The following is a 17,317-nucleotide window of genomic DNA, read 5'->3' as shown; positions in this document are numbered from 1 at the left end:
GGACTCAAGTTCTTTCCAATGCCTCAATTATTCCCCCTTTTTATTGCTTCGGAGCCAAAGCCTGGGGTCCAGCGGTATCCAGGTAGGAGCACCGTGACACAAAAAGAGACATTTAGGCCTCACTACATCACTCAGCATTACTAACTAAACCTGGGACACGAAATATAGGAGGGCCCTAGGGGGAGGCGCCCTTTGCACATGAGTTCAGAGTGTCAGTGGTGTGCACACCATGCATGCAGTGTGTCAGTGATGTGTGCGCAACTCGTGTCCAGTATGTCAGCAGTGTGGTACACAGGTGTCCAGTATGTCAGTGGTGTGTGCAGCATGTGTCCAGTATGTCAATTGTGTGTCAGTAGTGTTTGCAGCGTGTTTAGTGTGTCAGTGGTGTGTTTAGCTGGTGTCCAGTGTGCCAGTGGTGTGTACCGCATGTGTCCAGTGTGTCAGTGGTGTTCTGCAGTATTTGTCCATTGCATCACTGGTGTGTGAGCATGTCTCCAGTGTGTCAGTGGTGTGTGATCATGTGTCCAGTGTGTCAGTGGTGTGTGATCATGTGTCCAGTGTGTCAGTGGTGCGTGATCATGTGTCCAGTGTGTCAGTGGTGCGTGATCATGTGTCCAGTGTGTCATTGGGGTGTGTAGTATGTGTCCAGTGTGTGTGTGTGTGTCTAGCGTGTCTATGACGGTCCTGCGTGCTTAAACATGCCAGGGCTGATTTCAAGTCCCAGTCCGTCCCTGTTCAGGTGTCAACATCTGGTTTGGTAGCTGCTGCAGCCATCACTGGCTGCACTGGTGAAGCATCCCCTTGCATCCCGAGACCCACTAACGTGACGCAAGTGGGACACATTACTGATGTGGTCAGTAAATGGCTACAGCAGCCGTTAAACATGATATTAACACATAGGGCTGGAGTGCTGAAGTTGGGGAGCGAAAGAGCTGGAACCCAGCAGCGGGGAGCAGGTAGGTATGCTTCCCTCCACAGAACTAGCCACATGAGGGGGTTCTGCCGAAAGACCCCTGAAGATGAAAAACTCTGGTTAACATAAATAATAAGACATAGCTAGCTTCTAACTAGATTTAAACTTATATCTTAAAATATATTGCACAGAGAACAAGAGATATTACTTGCAAACATACCCTGAGTTCACAAAGTAGCAAACAGAAAGCTCCTCAGGCAGGGTAGCTGTTAGGCGCTCAGCATACAGGACGAGGTTGTCATGCAGGAATCTAGAGTTTGTATTCAGTAACTCCATTTGCTTCACTGCAGCCTTTGTCACCTCTGGATGACTATGTCCAACTACAAGAGAGGAAAACATGCATTATTCATGTCCAAGTGCTGCCAAAGGAACACAGTAAACCAATGACATCATAAAAACAGGTTGTGCAATCTATCGTGTATATGATGATGGACTTACCATGAGCAACATTATTTATGCAGTCCAGGTACTTTTCTCCTCTTTCATCAAACATGTACTGCCCTTTTGCACATACAATCTTAATTGGATCTTTTTCAAAAAATACTTTGCAGGATGGTCTGAAAGGGAATGACAAATAAAGGGATTATTATGATTGGTGCTTTTATATTAGATCTTAGCTACCGAAAATATTTCCTTAAAAGGGTTTTCTGAGATTTTCATAACAATGACATATCCTCTGGACAGGGCATCAGTATCTGATCGGTGTGGTTCCGACATCCAGGACCCCACATCATTTTGAGAAGGCTCCTGTGAGAGCTACTGCCTTTTCTCAGCTCAGGAAGCACAGCACCGTACATTTTATAGCGGTTGTGCTTTGTATCGCAGCTCAGCCCCATTCGCCTAGGCCACGTGACCAATGAATGTGACGCCCACTTGCCTAGGAAAACCAGAGGGAAGGTCGCAAAGCTCACAGGAGCGCTGGTGCCTTCTTGAACAGCTGATCAGCAGAGACCCGGATGTCGGACTACCACAGATCAGATACTGAAGAGCTATCCTGAGGATGTGCTTGAACATAAAGCAGTCTAATAGGCTTCTTAGACTTACTCCAACTATTAGGCAGGATTTTCCTGCTTGTGCTTGAGGCTATTCATTACATATGTTATATAATTGTTGTGAGCTCCAGTGTTAAGGAGCCATACACATTCAACAGCTTACAGCTATCTCTCATCTATGTTCAGCTGGGCCGAACGTGTATGTGTCTTCTATGGGGAAAACAGAGAGCCACTGCGGTTGCAGTTATTTCAGGTGAAAGCGTATAGGGGCGTATTTCAGTACTGCAAGAAATATATATAAGCACTTCACTCTTTAATTTTTTTTTTCTGGTCAAAGCATATAGTGGCCTAATTCAGTCCAAGTGCACTGCTGCAGTGATTTCTGGTAAAAGAGTAAATGGGCGCATTTCATTAAAAATATATATATATATATACAGTATGTACTCACTGCACTGTTGCAGTTATTTCTGTTGAAAGCGTATAGGAGTGTTTTTTAGTAAAAAAAGACAAATATATACACACTGCGCTGTTGCAGTTATTTATGGTGAAAGCGTATAGGGGTGTATTTCAATACTACCAGAAACATACCTGTACATAAAGAGGGGAAGGATCCAGCAGCCTGGGCAAGTTATCACCCAATCTCATTACTTAATGTTGACCTCAAGCTGTTTGCCAAAATCTTAGGCACGCGCCTGGTTCCCCTATTATCAAGTCTGATTCACTCTGACCAAGTGGGCTTCATCCAATCCAGGGAAGCCCGAGACAATACCACTAAAGTACTGAATCTGATTCACCAAGCTAAACTTCAGCATACGCCTTTCTGCCTTTTGTCCACAAACGCCAAAAAGGCTTTTGATAGGGTGAGCTGGCAGTGGATATTTGAAGTCCTAAACCATGTAGGCATAGATGGCTCAATGATGGCCTGGATCCATTCCTTATATACCTACCCCTCTGTGGCGACGAAGGTGTATGGGGTTTTATCACCCACGTTTGAAATACAAAACAGGATCAGACAGGGTTGCCCTTGATTTTCGTGCTGTTAGAGCCTTTACTCCGAAAGATCCGGTTGAACGCTAATATCACAGGTCTTTCAGTAGGGGGGCAGGAATATAAAATTGCGGCATACGCTGATGACCTAATGTTCACAATCACACGGCCTCTGACATCTTTCCAGAATCTGTGGTCTCCTTCTGCTGCCGCCATATCCACACTATGTCACCTTGCCACTCTGTGGTGTCCTCATGCTGCTGCCATCTCCACACCATGTCACCTTGCCACTCTGTGGTCTCCTTGCAGCATCCCACATATGGGATACTTTAAACATCTGAATATATCTAGGTATTTATTCGCATTGTATGGTATTTCCTATTATCAGGCTGGCAATGTCATTTCACCCATCCACCCCTAGGTGGTGCTGTCACCACATAATATATATAGCTTGGGGTGTGTTAATAAAGTTATTTGAAGTTAGTAGTTAGTGAGAGGAGAAGCAAGTTTATGGAGGAGAGAAACAGGCATCGTCCACCATGTAGTCTGCTATTTCTACCCCTTGGTCATGGCCAGGCTAAGGGAGTACACCTAACATTTATCTACAGCAGCCAAGCACCAGACAGTAAGTCTATGTCTGGATATGGGGAGAGACTAGTGAGGGTTACAGCTGAATCTAGCTTATGGACCTCATCAGCACAAGTGCCTGAGAGCAACTTTTCAAGTGCCGGGACATGAATCGATAAGTGATCTGCAGAATTGTCCTTATTCACTAGAAGCCTTCCGGGACATAGTGAAAACCTAAAAACCTGATTACTTCAGGAGAGCATCCTGCAAATAATATAGCAGAAGACTGATGCCTGCCACGAGGGAGAACGCCCTTATTGGATAGCTCAAGATAAGTAGAAGACAGCATATTTAGTACCAGAGTGCTATAGTTTGGATTTAGAATAATTACATAAGTCTTGCCTGTAAAGTGTCAACCTTAAAGAGAACTCCTCAACTGACAATTACCTAAACCTGATAAGTGGAATACAATTGAGCTTATTTTTGAGTCATCACTTATATCATACAAATGAACTGTATCTGTACTGACTACCTGAAGACAATTGATTCAGTAAATGTTCAACTGTTTGATCACAACCGACTCCTCATCATTTCTACTACTACACTCAACATTTGCACCTTACGGTGCTGGCATCACGAACCAGGGGCCCAGCTAAAGGTCAGTTGTTCCCTGCAACAGAGAGTGCCCTGGAGGATTTTGTGCTGTCTTCCCATCCATTGTACGCCAGCCCAGGGGAGGCATCTGCAAACAGTGAGTACATGAACTATTACACCCATCAGTCCACTGTAGCCTCACGTGTTTCCTCTGTGGTTTGGTACGTCACATCATTTTGCTGCTTCCACCTCACCACTATGTCATAGGTCCACTCTGTGGACTTCTCATGCTGTTCCTACCCTCCTCACTTCATGACTGGTCCACTATTTTGGCTTTCGGCCTGGCTGACATCATCATTTATTTGACATTTATTTGATCCTGTCTGTGTAGCAGCTGTAAGGCCTGTATGGTCCCATCAGAATTGGCTTATGATTTAGTAGCCAAAACACGACATGCAAATATTCCATTCACATGTCATCTCTGTTTTAGATCCACTCCAGTTTTTTTGGCATTAGCAATACTGATGGATTATTCAGCAAATGCAGACTTAGTGAAGGTGGATTCTCCACAGACAAGATCATTTTTTTTGGGTTATTGTTCTGACTGATCAGAGGAAGGGCAAATTAATCAGTGACGTCAACACAAATTTACTGCTGACACCCTCTCCACTCTGTCGGGGGGGGGGGGGGGGGGGCTCTACTTGTATAAGCGTTTAATAGAACAGGTTCTGTTGACATCGATGTGGAATCAGCTGGCGATGGTGTAAAAGGAGTGTGCTTCTTCTTGGCGCTAACATTGACCTGTAGGGCTGAGTTCATACTTGAGTTATTTGATCAGTTTTGGCCCTGTGACTGCCCAAATAAGTGAAGTGTGCAGTGATTCTAAGAGCGACGCCTGTCATCTGCATGTCATACTGACTTATAGTATTGTTTCACTACCAAAGCAGACTCCCTATGCGTGATACTACAAGGCACAGTGTTCTACATCACTATAAAGGCTCTCAGCAGCCAGGAAATAGTTGTTTTTTAACGTAATTCGTGGCAAATATATTCCAATTGAATCTAATTTTTCCTGAAAATCCGGCGAACTGGCGAATAGAATTTTTGAAAAATTCACCAATCTCTACTTATCTCCTGGGAGAACAAAAGGATCAGGTGAAAATATTCATTTCGCCCAATCCTTGTCTCCCAGGGGATCATCTGTCGGGAGAGAGTCGGTAGCGCCTCACATAGAGTGTTGACCCAAACTGTCGTTCTTGGTGGGTTCGACCAACAAAAGTCTAATGTGTATGGTCAGCTTTAGATTTCCAAAGATTTGCTTTTGCTCAGGTATATGGCGTATGCATAAAATGGTGCTATCTATGTGCTATCACATGGTGCCCTAAAGTTTCTAGTGGAGAATTTAATTGTAACGCATATAAAGTGGAAGTACATTATGATCCTATAGCAGTATATAGCATCATATCACAGATCCATACAACACAGATGCATATTAGCCACAGCCTTATAGACAGCCGACTAGTTTTACCCTGATAGGCTATAATGCTTTGGTATAATGAGTATAATAAATGTGAATTAATAGGTTTCATGTACCAAAATGATACCAATGAAAACTACATTGCGTCCTACAAAAAATAAGCCCAAACAAGGCTACCTAGAAGGGAAAATAGAAAAGTTTTGTCTCTTGGAATGTGGCAACATTAAAAGGCCTCTTTCACACTTGCGTTGTCCGGATCCGGCGTGTACTCCATTTGCCGGAATTACACGCCGGATCCGGAAAAACGCAAGTGAACTGAAAGCATTTGAAGACGGATCCGTCAGATTTTTGGCCGGAGCAAAAAGCGCAGCATGCTGCGGTATTTTCTCCGCCCAAAAAACGTTCCGGTCCTGAACTGAAGACATCCTGATGCATCCTGAACGGATTTCTCTCCATTCAGAATGCATGGGGATAAAACTGATCAGGATTCTTCCGGCATAGAGCCCCGATGACAGAACTCTATGCCGGAAGACAAGATCAACGCAAGTGTGAAAGAGAGCCATTAAAAACTATACATACAGTGTATTTCATAATCTGTAATTGTACAAATCATTAGAATATTTTTTTTTTAGAAACAGTTATAAATGTCTGAATGCAACAATGCTTGTGGGCTTTCACACAAAAATAGGCTTGTCGGAATTTGTAGCGGGGGTTACCTTATAATAAAATCTATCCTGTTTAGCAGCAATATAAGTGCCAAAAGCCAAGCTCTCAGCTTAACTAATGGAGCTGAAGTATTCCCCATGAAGTAGTCACAGTACATGAAGCTTCTGGCTTTTACACACTTTTAGGATATGACCACATACTGATGCAATTGTGGAAGCCAAAATCAGGAGTGGATCATAAAAAGAGAGAAAGTATAAAGGACGGATGCAGCTTCTCTTTTTTGAATTCACCCCTGGTTTTCCTAAACAGCATGCAGAAACCTGAGCGCCTGGCCGTACCCTTAGCTGTTTATCCTGATGTGTGGAAAACCAGTTCAGACCGGTTGCAGTGTACGAAATAACTACAGTCAGCTGTCACTGAAGAGAATGAGTAGACAAACAGTCTTTAAGGGTGCTGCCACTCGGTCAGGTTTCCTCAAGCAGTTTTGGAAGGCAATGGAGGAGAGAAAGTATAAATGGCAGATACGACTTCTCTTTTTTTTTTATTCACTCCTGATTTTGGCTTCTAAAACTGCATCAGAAAACTTGACCGAGTGACAGCAACCTAAAATAACAGGACATTTGCCAGGCGCTAGTTCAGAAAAGTTTTAACTCAAGCCTTCTCTCTCATCCTGGCAGGACAGAAACAACTAATGATGAAGAAATGCAAATCAATGAAACACTTTCAAGTTCATCCCCAGTCCCCAGTTTTCTTATGTTCTGGACACTGGCCTTTCAAGAGCTGGGAAATGCGCATGCGCATCATATGGAAGACAGGTAGCGGCCTCCAACCTAATACACAGGAGTACGGTGGCTGTTCCTGCTATAGAAAGGCACAGGAGCTAGCGGGGACCAGGCTGCCAGGATAGGAGAGTGCAACGTGTGCGCAGAGCGCCGCCCTGACAGGGGAACATAATGTATCTGGGTTTTTTTAAAGCTAAAGGTCAGACACCCCTAGCGAAAGTGTGAAGAACACTGACATATATATATATATATATATATATATACTGTATAGTGAGACAACGCTTTTAAGTCTTCTTCATGGTTACGGCATCTACTTGATCGGTAGTCACTCATCAAATATGTCAGCCGCCTAGGACTGTTCAATATTCTTTATTATGTACACATGTTCACGTGGCTGAGCAAACTTAGACTGTAGAGTAAGACGTCAAACAAACAATGTGTCCCCACATGGGACATATGGAATATCCTTGAGTAACTACCGTAATATAGTATTCTCTTCCATTAGTCATGTGAGACTACAAGCTACTGCTCTGTAAAATGAAGTGAGTGCGTATTGCTATGGCTGAAAATGCTAAAGTCAAATCAAACCGACTTCCGGTGAGCACCAGCGCCTCCTTTTCGCAAACTTACCAAGCACAGCGCCAATCATTGGATAGCAGATGCGCTTGGCATTGCTATGAGATACTGATGACCTGAGGATAGGTCATGAGTTTTAAAGACTTGGACGGCCCCTTTAAGGTTTCCAGGACTTTAGATATTATAGAAATAGGTCCAGCAGATCCTCCTGGAATTGCTTTGGCTTTTCCACGAGTTATAAAATGATTTACTAAGCAACAAGTATGTTTACTGGCTGGGAGAGTTTGAATCACGAAGCGCAGCGGAAATGATTACGATCTGTGGGTCTCGGCTTAGATAAAAAACAGTTGTCTGGCGTTAAACAGAGAACAGACTGTATATAGCCAGAGGAGCTCTGCTTACTGGAGGCGACAGCAGGGCACTGATGTTTTCACTTCACTATCTTCTACTTATTTCATTTTTTTCTAGTGAAATGTGGGATTTTCAATTTTAATCAACCAAGTGAGCTGAGCTGATGTTTGTGCTTATGCCCACAATTCCTCCTGGCAATTGTGCCCTCAAAGTAGATGCATATAGAAGACCACCTATAGGAAAGCTTGTAATCTCCCATCACCGTGGAGTCTCGAAGACAAGAGAGCACAACCTTTACTTATTGGGGGCCACATTGTCAAACGGAACCAATCCCAAGGGCCGAAAATAAAACGTAAAGAAGTGTTACCAAGTAAAATTTTTATGGCATATTGAACATGTATGTCATAAATGTTTGGCTACATTTCCAGGACTCTAATGAAAGAATACATGAAGATACATGTGAAAAGCCACTAGATACAGGCACCTATATCTGTTACCAGATGGTTGGGGGCCACACAGAATGGTATTGAGGGCCGCAAGTGGCCGCCTGCTTTAAAACATCTCAGTTTGATATAATCTATTTTCTAATTTACATGGATTGCCACTGGCTTAAATTAATGAGAGGGTTAACAAATAGATATCTACCATTATTAGAACGAATGACAAGGAAGATAAATGTTTTGGGGCCTTACACCGAGTTTCTGCATAAGAAGAACGACCATGTTGTCAAGTATCTCCCCAATGAAGAAGTCATCATTTCAACATCCTGGCTGGCCTTCCATGTTGTACATGCTGTTATATTCTACAGACCTATGTTTTTTTTTTTACCTGCAAAGCGGAGAACTTGTTCTACTGCCCCTAAATCTTACACATTAATCTTGTACATTACACAGACTAGAGCCCATTCTTCTTGAGAAACTGGGGCCTTAGGGAAGCATTTTACAAGGGTTGCTTTCTCCTGTTCCCCAGTTTTCTAAGGGAGAATGAGGCTTGAGTAAAAAAAAAAAAAAACGCATCTGAATAAAATCTGTGTTATCTGACATTGTAATCCAGCATGTAATGATAATGAGATGACTTCTGAAAGTGATCTGTACAGACCAAGGAATGGCACCTATTATAATACTTAGTGGCCAGTTTGAAAGCTGCAGAGACAGCCAAGCCCTAGCAACTGTCTTTTAAGGGAACAGTGGAAAGGAACAAGGGACATTAATGAAAGCTGTTATTATAAGGTAATTACAGATCTTTTGACAATCATTGACAGACTTAGGGCTCGTGCACACGACCGTTATTGTTTTGCGGTCCGTTTTTCATGGATCCATTGTTCCGTATCTGAGTTTTTTTTCTTCTCTGATTTAAGTCCTCTTCCGTTCCGTTATTCCGCAAAACATATCCTTATGGTTTCAGTGCGGGTGCAATGCGTTCACCTCACGCATTGCACCCGCGCGGAAAACTTGCCCGTGTGAAAGAGGCCTAACTCAGGTATAAATACCTAGCTCTAATAAACTAGCAAATAAAAAAAAATTACAGTTACCATTTAAACTTTTACAATATGTGTAATGCATTTAAAGTTTCGTTAGCTCTGCTTCTTCTTTTGTTAAACATTAGGATATACTGCATGTGTTTCTACCCAGAAATGTGAGAGGCCTCCTTCCTTTTATAATGACCACAGTGATCTGTCGTGTTTGTTCTTGTAGGAAATTCCTCGCTTTTGGTTCCTCTGCTGCTGCTTTCTACTTTCCCCACTTTTCCCTGTTCCTGACATATGTAAATGTTTAACTCTTATGTAGCAGTTATATCAGGCTGATATGACAAGTACAGATGTATGCCAGGATCTGTTTTATTTCCCCTGGATTGCCAGATTCTAGGATTAATTTTGGGTACGCTGACATTCAATGACTTAGGCCCCTTTCACACGGGTGAGTTTTCCGCGCGGGCGCAATGCGTGAGGTGAACGCATTGCACCCGCACTGAATCCTGACCCATTGATTTCTATGGGGCTGTGCACATGAGCGGTGATTTTCACGCATCACTTGTGCGTTGCGTGAAAATCGCAGCACGCTCTATATAGTGCATTTTTCACACAACGCAGGCCCCATAGAAATGAATGGGGCTGCGTGAAAATCGCAAGCATCCGCAAGCAAGTGCGGATGTGGTGTGATTTTCATGCATGGTTTCTAGGTGACGATCGGGATGGGGACCAGATCATTATTATTTTCCCTTATAACATGGTTATAAGGGAAAATAATAGCATTCTTAATACAGAATGCTAAGTAAATTAGGAATGGAGGGGTTAAAAAAATAAATAATTTAACTCACCTCATCCACTTGTTCGCGCTGCCCGACTCATCTTCTTTCTTCTTTTTTGATGACCTGGGAGGAAAAGGACCTTTGGTGACGTCACTGCACTCATCACATGGCCCATCACCACCATAATGATGGACCATGTGACGGACCATGTGATGAGCGCAGTGATGTCACCAAAGGTCCTTTTCCTCCCAGGTCCTTAAAGAAGAAGATGAAAGAACACAAGCCGGGCTGCGCGAACAAGTGGATGAGGTGAGTTTATTTATTTTGTTTTCTTTTTTTAACCCCTCCATCCCTAATTTACTTAGCATTCTGTATGCTATTATTTTCCCTTATAACCATGTTATAAGGGAAAATAATAAAATCTACACAACACCTAACCCTAACCCAAACCCGAACTTCTGTGAAGAAGTCCGGGTTCGGGTCTGGGTATCAAACATGCCGATTTTTCACATGCACGTGCAAAACGCATTAAAACGCTTTGCACTCGCGCAAAAAAATCGTGCATTTTCCCGCAACGCACTCGCATCCTATCCAGCCCTCACACACGACACCCGTGTGAAAGAGGCTTTAGGGTACTTTCACACTTGCGGCAGAGGATTCTGACAGGCAGTTCCATCGCAGGTGTCATCCGGAAAAACGGATCCGGCATTTATTTATTTTTGGCGGTCCGTTTTGCAGAACACTCAATGGTATAAAATGCCAAGTGTTCCGGAATTTTGGACGGAGATAAAACCGCAGCATGCTGTGGTATTTTCTCCATCCAGAAAAGGCAAAAAGACTGAACTGAAGACATCCTGATGCATCCTGAACGGATTGCTCTCCATTCAGAATGCATTAGGATAAAACTGATCTGTTTTTTTCTGGTATTGAGCCCCTAAGAAGGAACTCTATGCCGGAAAAGGATAACGCTAGTGTGAAAGTACCCTTAGGCTCTTCATGATGCATGCCATCCTAATGCAGTCACCATCAAAGGTAAAGAAGAGAACACTAACAGTATTGCCTGGGTTTGTTACAACCTGAAGATCGGTTGTGCATGATCTCATATTACATGTCCTAGCACCTAGTAACATATTGTACAATACCAAAGAAAAACTCAACTTCTCAGGGTAAAGACGTTGTCCGCATTGTGAAATCTTCACAGCAAAACAATTTAGCTGAAGCTGCAGATATTATAGCAATGCCCCCTAAGTGTACTGTTAATATTCCATATGCTTGATAGCAGCTGTGCCTCTGAGCTTACCCTATGTACTTTTTCCTCATTTCAATGGTTTTCTCCTTGGAGTATGGCTCACACATCTCTGCTCCAGTCAGTCTTCTCTTGGCTCAGAACTTCAGGTCTGCTGGGCTCCCAGGACAGTTGTATGACCGCAGGCTGCTCGCTCACTCTATTTATAAGCTTGCTGAGCTTTCTGAGGGCACAGCCTCCTCCACTCCCTCTAACGCCCCAGCCTGACATTAACTCCTCTCCTCCAATGATGAGGGGCTAGAAAATGGTTAACTTTCCAAATGTTTGCTCTACTTAACGTAATGCATGCTAGCTACTATGTAGATAATGTACTTACCGTATACATTCATTTCTATGGGGTAAGACTAATTATGGTTATCTGACAGACTTTGAAACATTATTGTTTTCTTCTTTCTGTTTTATACTCTAGAGACTAGACTTCACCCTGATAACAACTGCTTTTTTCCAGTCTTCCTGATATAAGTACATACGTTTGTGCATTCTGTCATGTTTTTATGGGTTTTTAGGTCATAGCATTTGGGTTGGCTTTAACCTGCCCCGGAGGTTTTTATCCTTTCTACAGTTTAGTTTTCCACTCTTTGCCTTTCCAGGGCCATTACTTTTTTATTATTCCATTCACATAGCTGTAGAGGGCTTGTTTTTTTGCGAGATAAGTTGCGCTTTCTAATTCCACCATTTAATATTGTATACAGTGTAGTGGGGAGGTGAAAAAAAATTCCAAATAGGATAAAATTGGAGACAAAAAAATGGGGATTTATGGGTCATATTTTTGTATCTATATGGTAAAACTGACCTGTTACTTTAATTCTCTAGGTCAGTACGATTACGATGATAGCACATATATAAAGTTTTTCTTGCATTTTAATACTGAAAAAAAATTAAAACCTTGAATTTTTTTTATTTTTTTTCCCTTCGTCACCATATTCTGACCCCTATAACTTTTTTGTAGTTATGTTTATGGGGCTGTGTGAAGGCAAATTTTTTGCAAGACAATCTGTACTTTTGATACCACATTGGAATATGTTTTACTTTTTGATGAATTTTTATAAAAAAAAATTGTGGGAGGTGAAGCGACCAAAATACGGCAAATCGGCCATTTTGACTTTTTTTTTTTCATTTCACTGTTTGCCATATCGGATAAATTTTGCAATATTTTAATAGTACGGGAGCTTTCACATGCGGCGATGCCCATAATGTTTATTTCTTATTGTTTATATGTTTTTATTTTCATTTTGGAGCCATCTAATGTTCCTGAAACACTGCACGTGTATTGCGAATGCCAGGTAAAACTCCTGGAGTATGCTCAAAGTGGTCCATTTTGGGGTATGCAAATTGTGGATACACAAAATACAGATAATGACCCTGTACATGCCACATTTTTCACTCAAACTGGCTAGTCTTCACTCAAGACTAGGACATGTAGTATAATTTGCAGAACGCCCACATGGATTTTTTGTGAACCCATAGAAATGACCGAAACTATGTTCATGAGGCCTTAGTGTTACATATTTTGGGGTATATGAGTATATTAGGGAGGTAGAAATGCAGTGTGGGGCCCTGTATATGTAAGGGTATTTGCAGAATGTCATTTTATAATATGGATGTATATTGCTGTAGTTCCTTCTAACTGGCTGTTTACACTTTTCTAGACACACCCAGTCCCCCGTAGGTGGTGCTGGTACTACAGATGTATATATTGAACAGGGTGCAGGAAGTGCAAGGGAGTGGAGTTTAGCTCAGGAAGAGCAAGGTCAATCTAGACCAGAACACTGAAGTATAGTCAGAGAAAGTTTAGTCTGCAGCCAAGGTAAGCTAAACCTAAGTCAGACACCTCAGCCAGACCATAGAGTCAGACGAGGTATTAGGCCAACCAAAGCTAAGCTGGATTCACTGAAACCTTCAGAAGCCAAGTAAGCTGACAAGTAGCTACCCCTCTGAGGTGTGAGCAGGCAAAGGGTAGGCCCCAAGAAAGCAATAACAGAAACCCAGAGTGTTGAGGAGTATAAGGAGAGACTGATGGAGATGAGAGTGTTACCTCAGCCTATGGACTCCACTAGCACCCAATGTGATACAGGAGTTAGCCTATGGTGCCTGTTCACAATCTACAGTGAAGTACAAGCTGTATTTGAAACCACATTCCTCTAAGGACAATGTGATTTGTTATTGGAAATTGTGATTAAGCCAGGAAGGCAAGATATATGTACTGGCCGTGTAGAACAGAAAAGTTTATTGATGTATACACCACACTTGGAAGATAGACAGTTAGCCAGAAGTTACAGTACAATAGCTTGAGTGTGACCAGAGTCAATACCCCACCAAGAGCCTCTTACTAGGATACAGATACAACTAACTTGTGATGTCACCAGTACAGGAAAAATACATGTCACCAGTACATACTGAATGGTAAAACACTGGGTAACACTGACATCAAAAAGGACTTAGGAATTTTAGTGAACAAACTAAGCTGCAGAAACCAGTGTCAGGCAGCTGATGCCAAGGCCAGTAAGATAATGGGTTGCATCAAAAGGGGCATAGATCCCTGTGATGAGAACAAATCACTAGTCAGACCACACATGGAGTATACTGTGTACAGTTCTGGGCTCCTGTGAACAAGGCAGACATAGCAGAGCTGGAGAGAGTTCAGAGAAGGGAAAGTAAGGTGATAACTGGGATGGGTGTACTACAGTTCCCTGGTAGATTATCAAAATTAGGGTTATTCACTTTAGAAAAAAGACGATTGAGGGGGATCTAATAACTATGTATAAATATATCAGGGGTCAGTACAGAGATCTATCCCAACATCTATTTATCCCCAGGACTGTGACTGTGACGAAGGGACATCGTCTGCATCTGGAGGAAAGAAGGTTTGTACACAAACATAGAAGAGGATTCTTTACGGTAAGAGCAGTTAGACTATGGAACTCTCTGACTGAGGAGGTGGTGATTGTAAGTTCACTAAAAGAGTTCAAGAGGGGCCTGGATGTATTTCTAGATAGAGATGTCCCGAACTATTCGCTGGTGAACATAGTTTGTTCGCGTTCGCGGCAGGCGAACATATGCGATGTTCGGTCCGCCTCCTATTCATCATCATTGAATAAACTTTGACCCTGTACCTCACAGTCAGCAGACACATTCCAGCCAATCAGCAGAAGACCCTCCCTCCCATACCCTTCCACCTCCTGGACAGCATCCATTTTAGATTCATTCGGAAGCTGCATTCACAGTGAGAGGAGGGAGAGTGCTGCTGCTGATTTAATAGGGAAATCGATAGCTAGGCCAGTGTATTCAGTGTCCACTACAGTCCTGAAAGACTCATCTGATCTCTGCTGTAAGGACAGCACCCCAAAAAGCCCTTTTTAGGGATAGAACATCAGTCTTTTTTTTTTTTTTTTTCCCTGTGTAATCTAATTGCAGTTGCCTGCCAGCGTGTGTGTCAGGCTCACAGCGTATACTGTGCCCACTTGCCCAGTGCCACCATTCATATCTGGTGTCACAGTAGCTTGCATAAAAAAAACAAAAAACTTTTTGGACTGTAATATAATAGCAGTCAGTTGCCTGCACGCGTGTGTGTTTCAGGCCCTGCAAGCACATAGTGTCACCAGCGCAACTCATATCTTGTGTTACAGTAGATTACATTTAAAAAAATATAAAAAAATTTACTGTGAAATAATAGCAGTCAGTTGCCTGCACGCGTGTGTGTTTCAGGCCCTGCAAGCGCATAGTGTCACCAGCACAACTCATATCTGGTGTCATCACAGTAGATTACATAAAATAAAATAAAATTTGACTGTGAAATAATAGCAGTTGCCTGCACGCGTGTGTGTTTCAGGCCCTGCAAGCGCATAGTGTCACCAGCGCAACTCATATCTGGTGTCATCACAGTAGATTACATTTAAAAAAAACGAAACAATTTTGACTGTGAAATAATAGCAGTCACTTGCCTGCACGCGTGTGTGTTGCAGGCCCTGCAAGCGCATAGTGTCACCAGCGCAACTCATATCTGGTGTCAGTAGATTATATAAAAAAACACTATTTTGACTGTAATAGATTGAATAGCAGTTATTTGTCTGCAAGCATGTGTGTCAGGCCTACAGCATCTACTCTGCCAACTTCTGCCAGTGCACAGTACCACTCATATCTGGTGTCACAGTAGCTTGCACGCATAGTACAACTAAACTAATCTAAAAAAAATGACAGGCAGAGGCAGGCCACCCCGCAGGGGCCGTCGTGGTGCTGTGATTCCCTTTGGCCCTAATGCCCAGTGTTCAGAGGCCATGTACCCTGAACTCGAAAAGTTCTGAGGACATAGTTGACTGGCTAACACAGGACACCCAATCTTCTACAGCTTCCGCTCTGAACCTTGACGCACCATCCTCATCCAGCTCAGCTTCGAGCACCTCTCAAGTTACCACTCGCCCGCCTGCCACCACCACCGACCGACACTAGCACCTCAGCCGCTTCACTTGATCTGTCAGAGGAGTTATTTACACATCAGTTGGAAGAAATTAGTTATGCGCAACCATTATTGCCAGAGGATGTAGATAACAGGGATGTGTCTCAGTCAGGCAGCATTACACAGATGGACATACGGTATGATGATGATGATGTTGTACCCGCTGCTGCTTCCTTTGCTGAGTTGTCAGATACAAGTGAAGCGGTTGATGATGACAATGTGTCCGTGGATGTCACGTGGGTGCCCGCTCGAAGAGAAGAAGAACAGGGGGAAAGTTCAGATGGGGAGACAGAGAGGAGGAGGAGACGAGTTAGAAGCAGGGGGAGGTCGTCGCAAGGAGCTAGTGGCACAGTCAGACAGCATGTATCAGCACCCGGGGTCAGCCAGACAGCACGCCAATCAACGCATGCTGTTGCCACCACCAGAATGCCGTCATTGCAAAGCTCAGCAGTGTGGCATTTTTTTTGTGTGTCTGCCTCTGATAACAGCGATGCCATTTGCAACCTGTGCCAAAGGAAACTGAGTCGTGGGACGTCCAACACGCACCTAGGTACAACTGCTTTATGAAGGCACATGATCTCACATCACAAACGCCTATGGGATCAACACATGGGTACAAGCAGCACACAAACTCAAAGCCACCATCCTCCTCCTGGTCCATCTTCAGCCACGTCAACCACTGCTGTCCTCCTTGCACCCTCTCAACCACCCGCCATTCCGCCTCTCACCTTCAGCAGCCCCCCTGAAGTCAACAACATCCCCCCTCCGAGCAAACCCACCGGCAGCTCCGGGCACCAGCCGCCCCCTGGCCTGGTCTATCCCTGCGGAGCCTGCCGCAACGAGGTAAACAATCATGTGATGGACCATGTGATGAGTGCAGTGACGTCATCAAAGGTCCTATTCCTCAAAGAAGAAGACAGAAGAGATGCCGGCTGCGCGAACAAGTGGATTAAGTTGAGTTCAATTTTTTTTTATTTTTTTAACCCCTCCAGCCCTATTTTACTTAGCATTCTGTATTCAGAATGCTATTATTTTCCATGTTATAAGGGAAAATAATAATGATCGGGTCCCCATCCCTATCGTCTCCTAGCAACCGTGCATGAAAATCGCACCGCATCCGCACTTGCTTGCAGATGCTTGCGATTTTCACGCAGCCCCATTCACTTCTATGGGGCCTGCGTTGCGTGAAAAATTCACAAAATAGAGCTTGCTGCGATTTTCACGCAACGCACAAGTGATGCGTGAAAATCACCGCTCATGTGCACAGCCCCATAGAAATCAATGGGTCCGGATTCAGTGCGGGTGCAATGCGTTCACCTCGCGCATTGCACCTACGCGGAAAACTC

At 43.4% G+C, this 17,317-nt stretch overlaps 1 protein-coding gene across 1 annotated transcript in view; it reads right to left on the bottom strand.

The window, feature by feature from the left end:
* ETNPPL (ethanolamine-phosphate phospho-lyase) overlaps positions 1-11,659 on the bottom strand; it is a 33,590-nt gene extending 21,931 nt beyond the window's left edge. The window contains exons 1-3 of the mRNA XM_044301956.1: positions 11,513-11,659; positions 1,412-1,530; positions 1,134-1,293 (exon numbers count right to left, since the gene is read on the bottom strand). Coding sequence (XP_044157891.1) covers positions 1,134-1,293; positions 1,412-1,530; positions 11,513-11,568 — 335 coding nt within the window. The 5' untranslated portion in view covers positions 11,569-11,659. The remainder of the gene's footprint in view (positions 1-1,133; positions 1,294-1,411; positions 1,531-11,512) is intronic.
* Positions 11,660-17,317: the final 5,658 nt, after the last annotated feature.

This window comes from Bufo gargarizans, chromosome 1 (genome assembly GCF_014858855.1).
Source record: "Bufo gargarizans isolate SCDJY-AF-19 chromosome 1, ASM1485885v1, whole genome shotgun sequence".
Taxonomy (NCBI): Eukaryota; Metazoa; Chordata; class Amphibia; order Anura; family Bufonidae; genus Bufo; species Bufo gargarizans.
The sequence above is the reverse complement of the archived record's forward strand: the minus strand, read 5'-3'. Positions and strand labels throughout refer to the sequence as shown.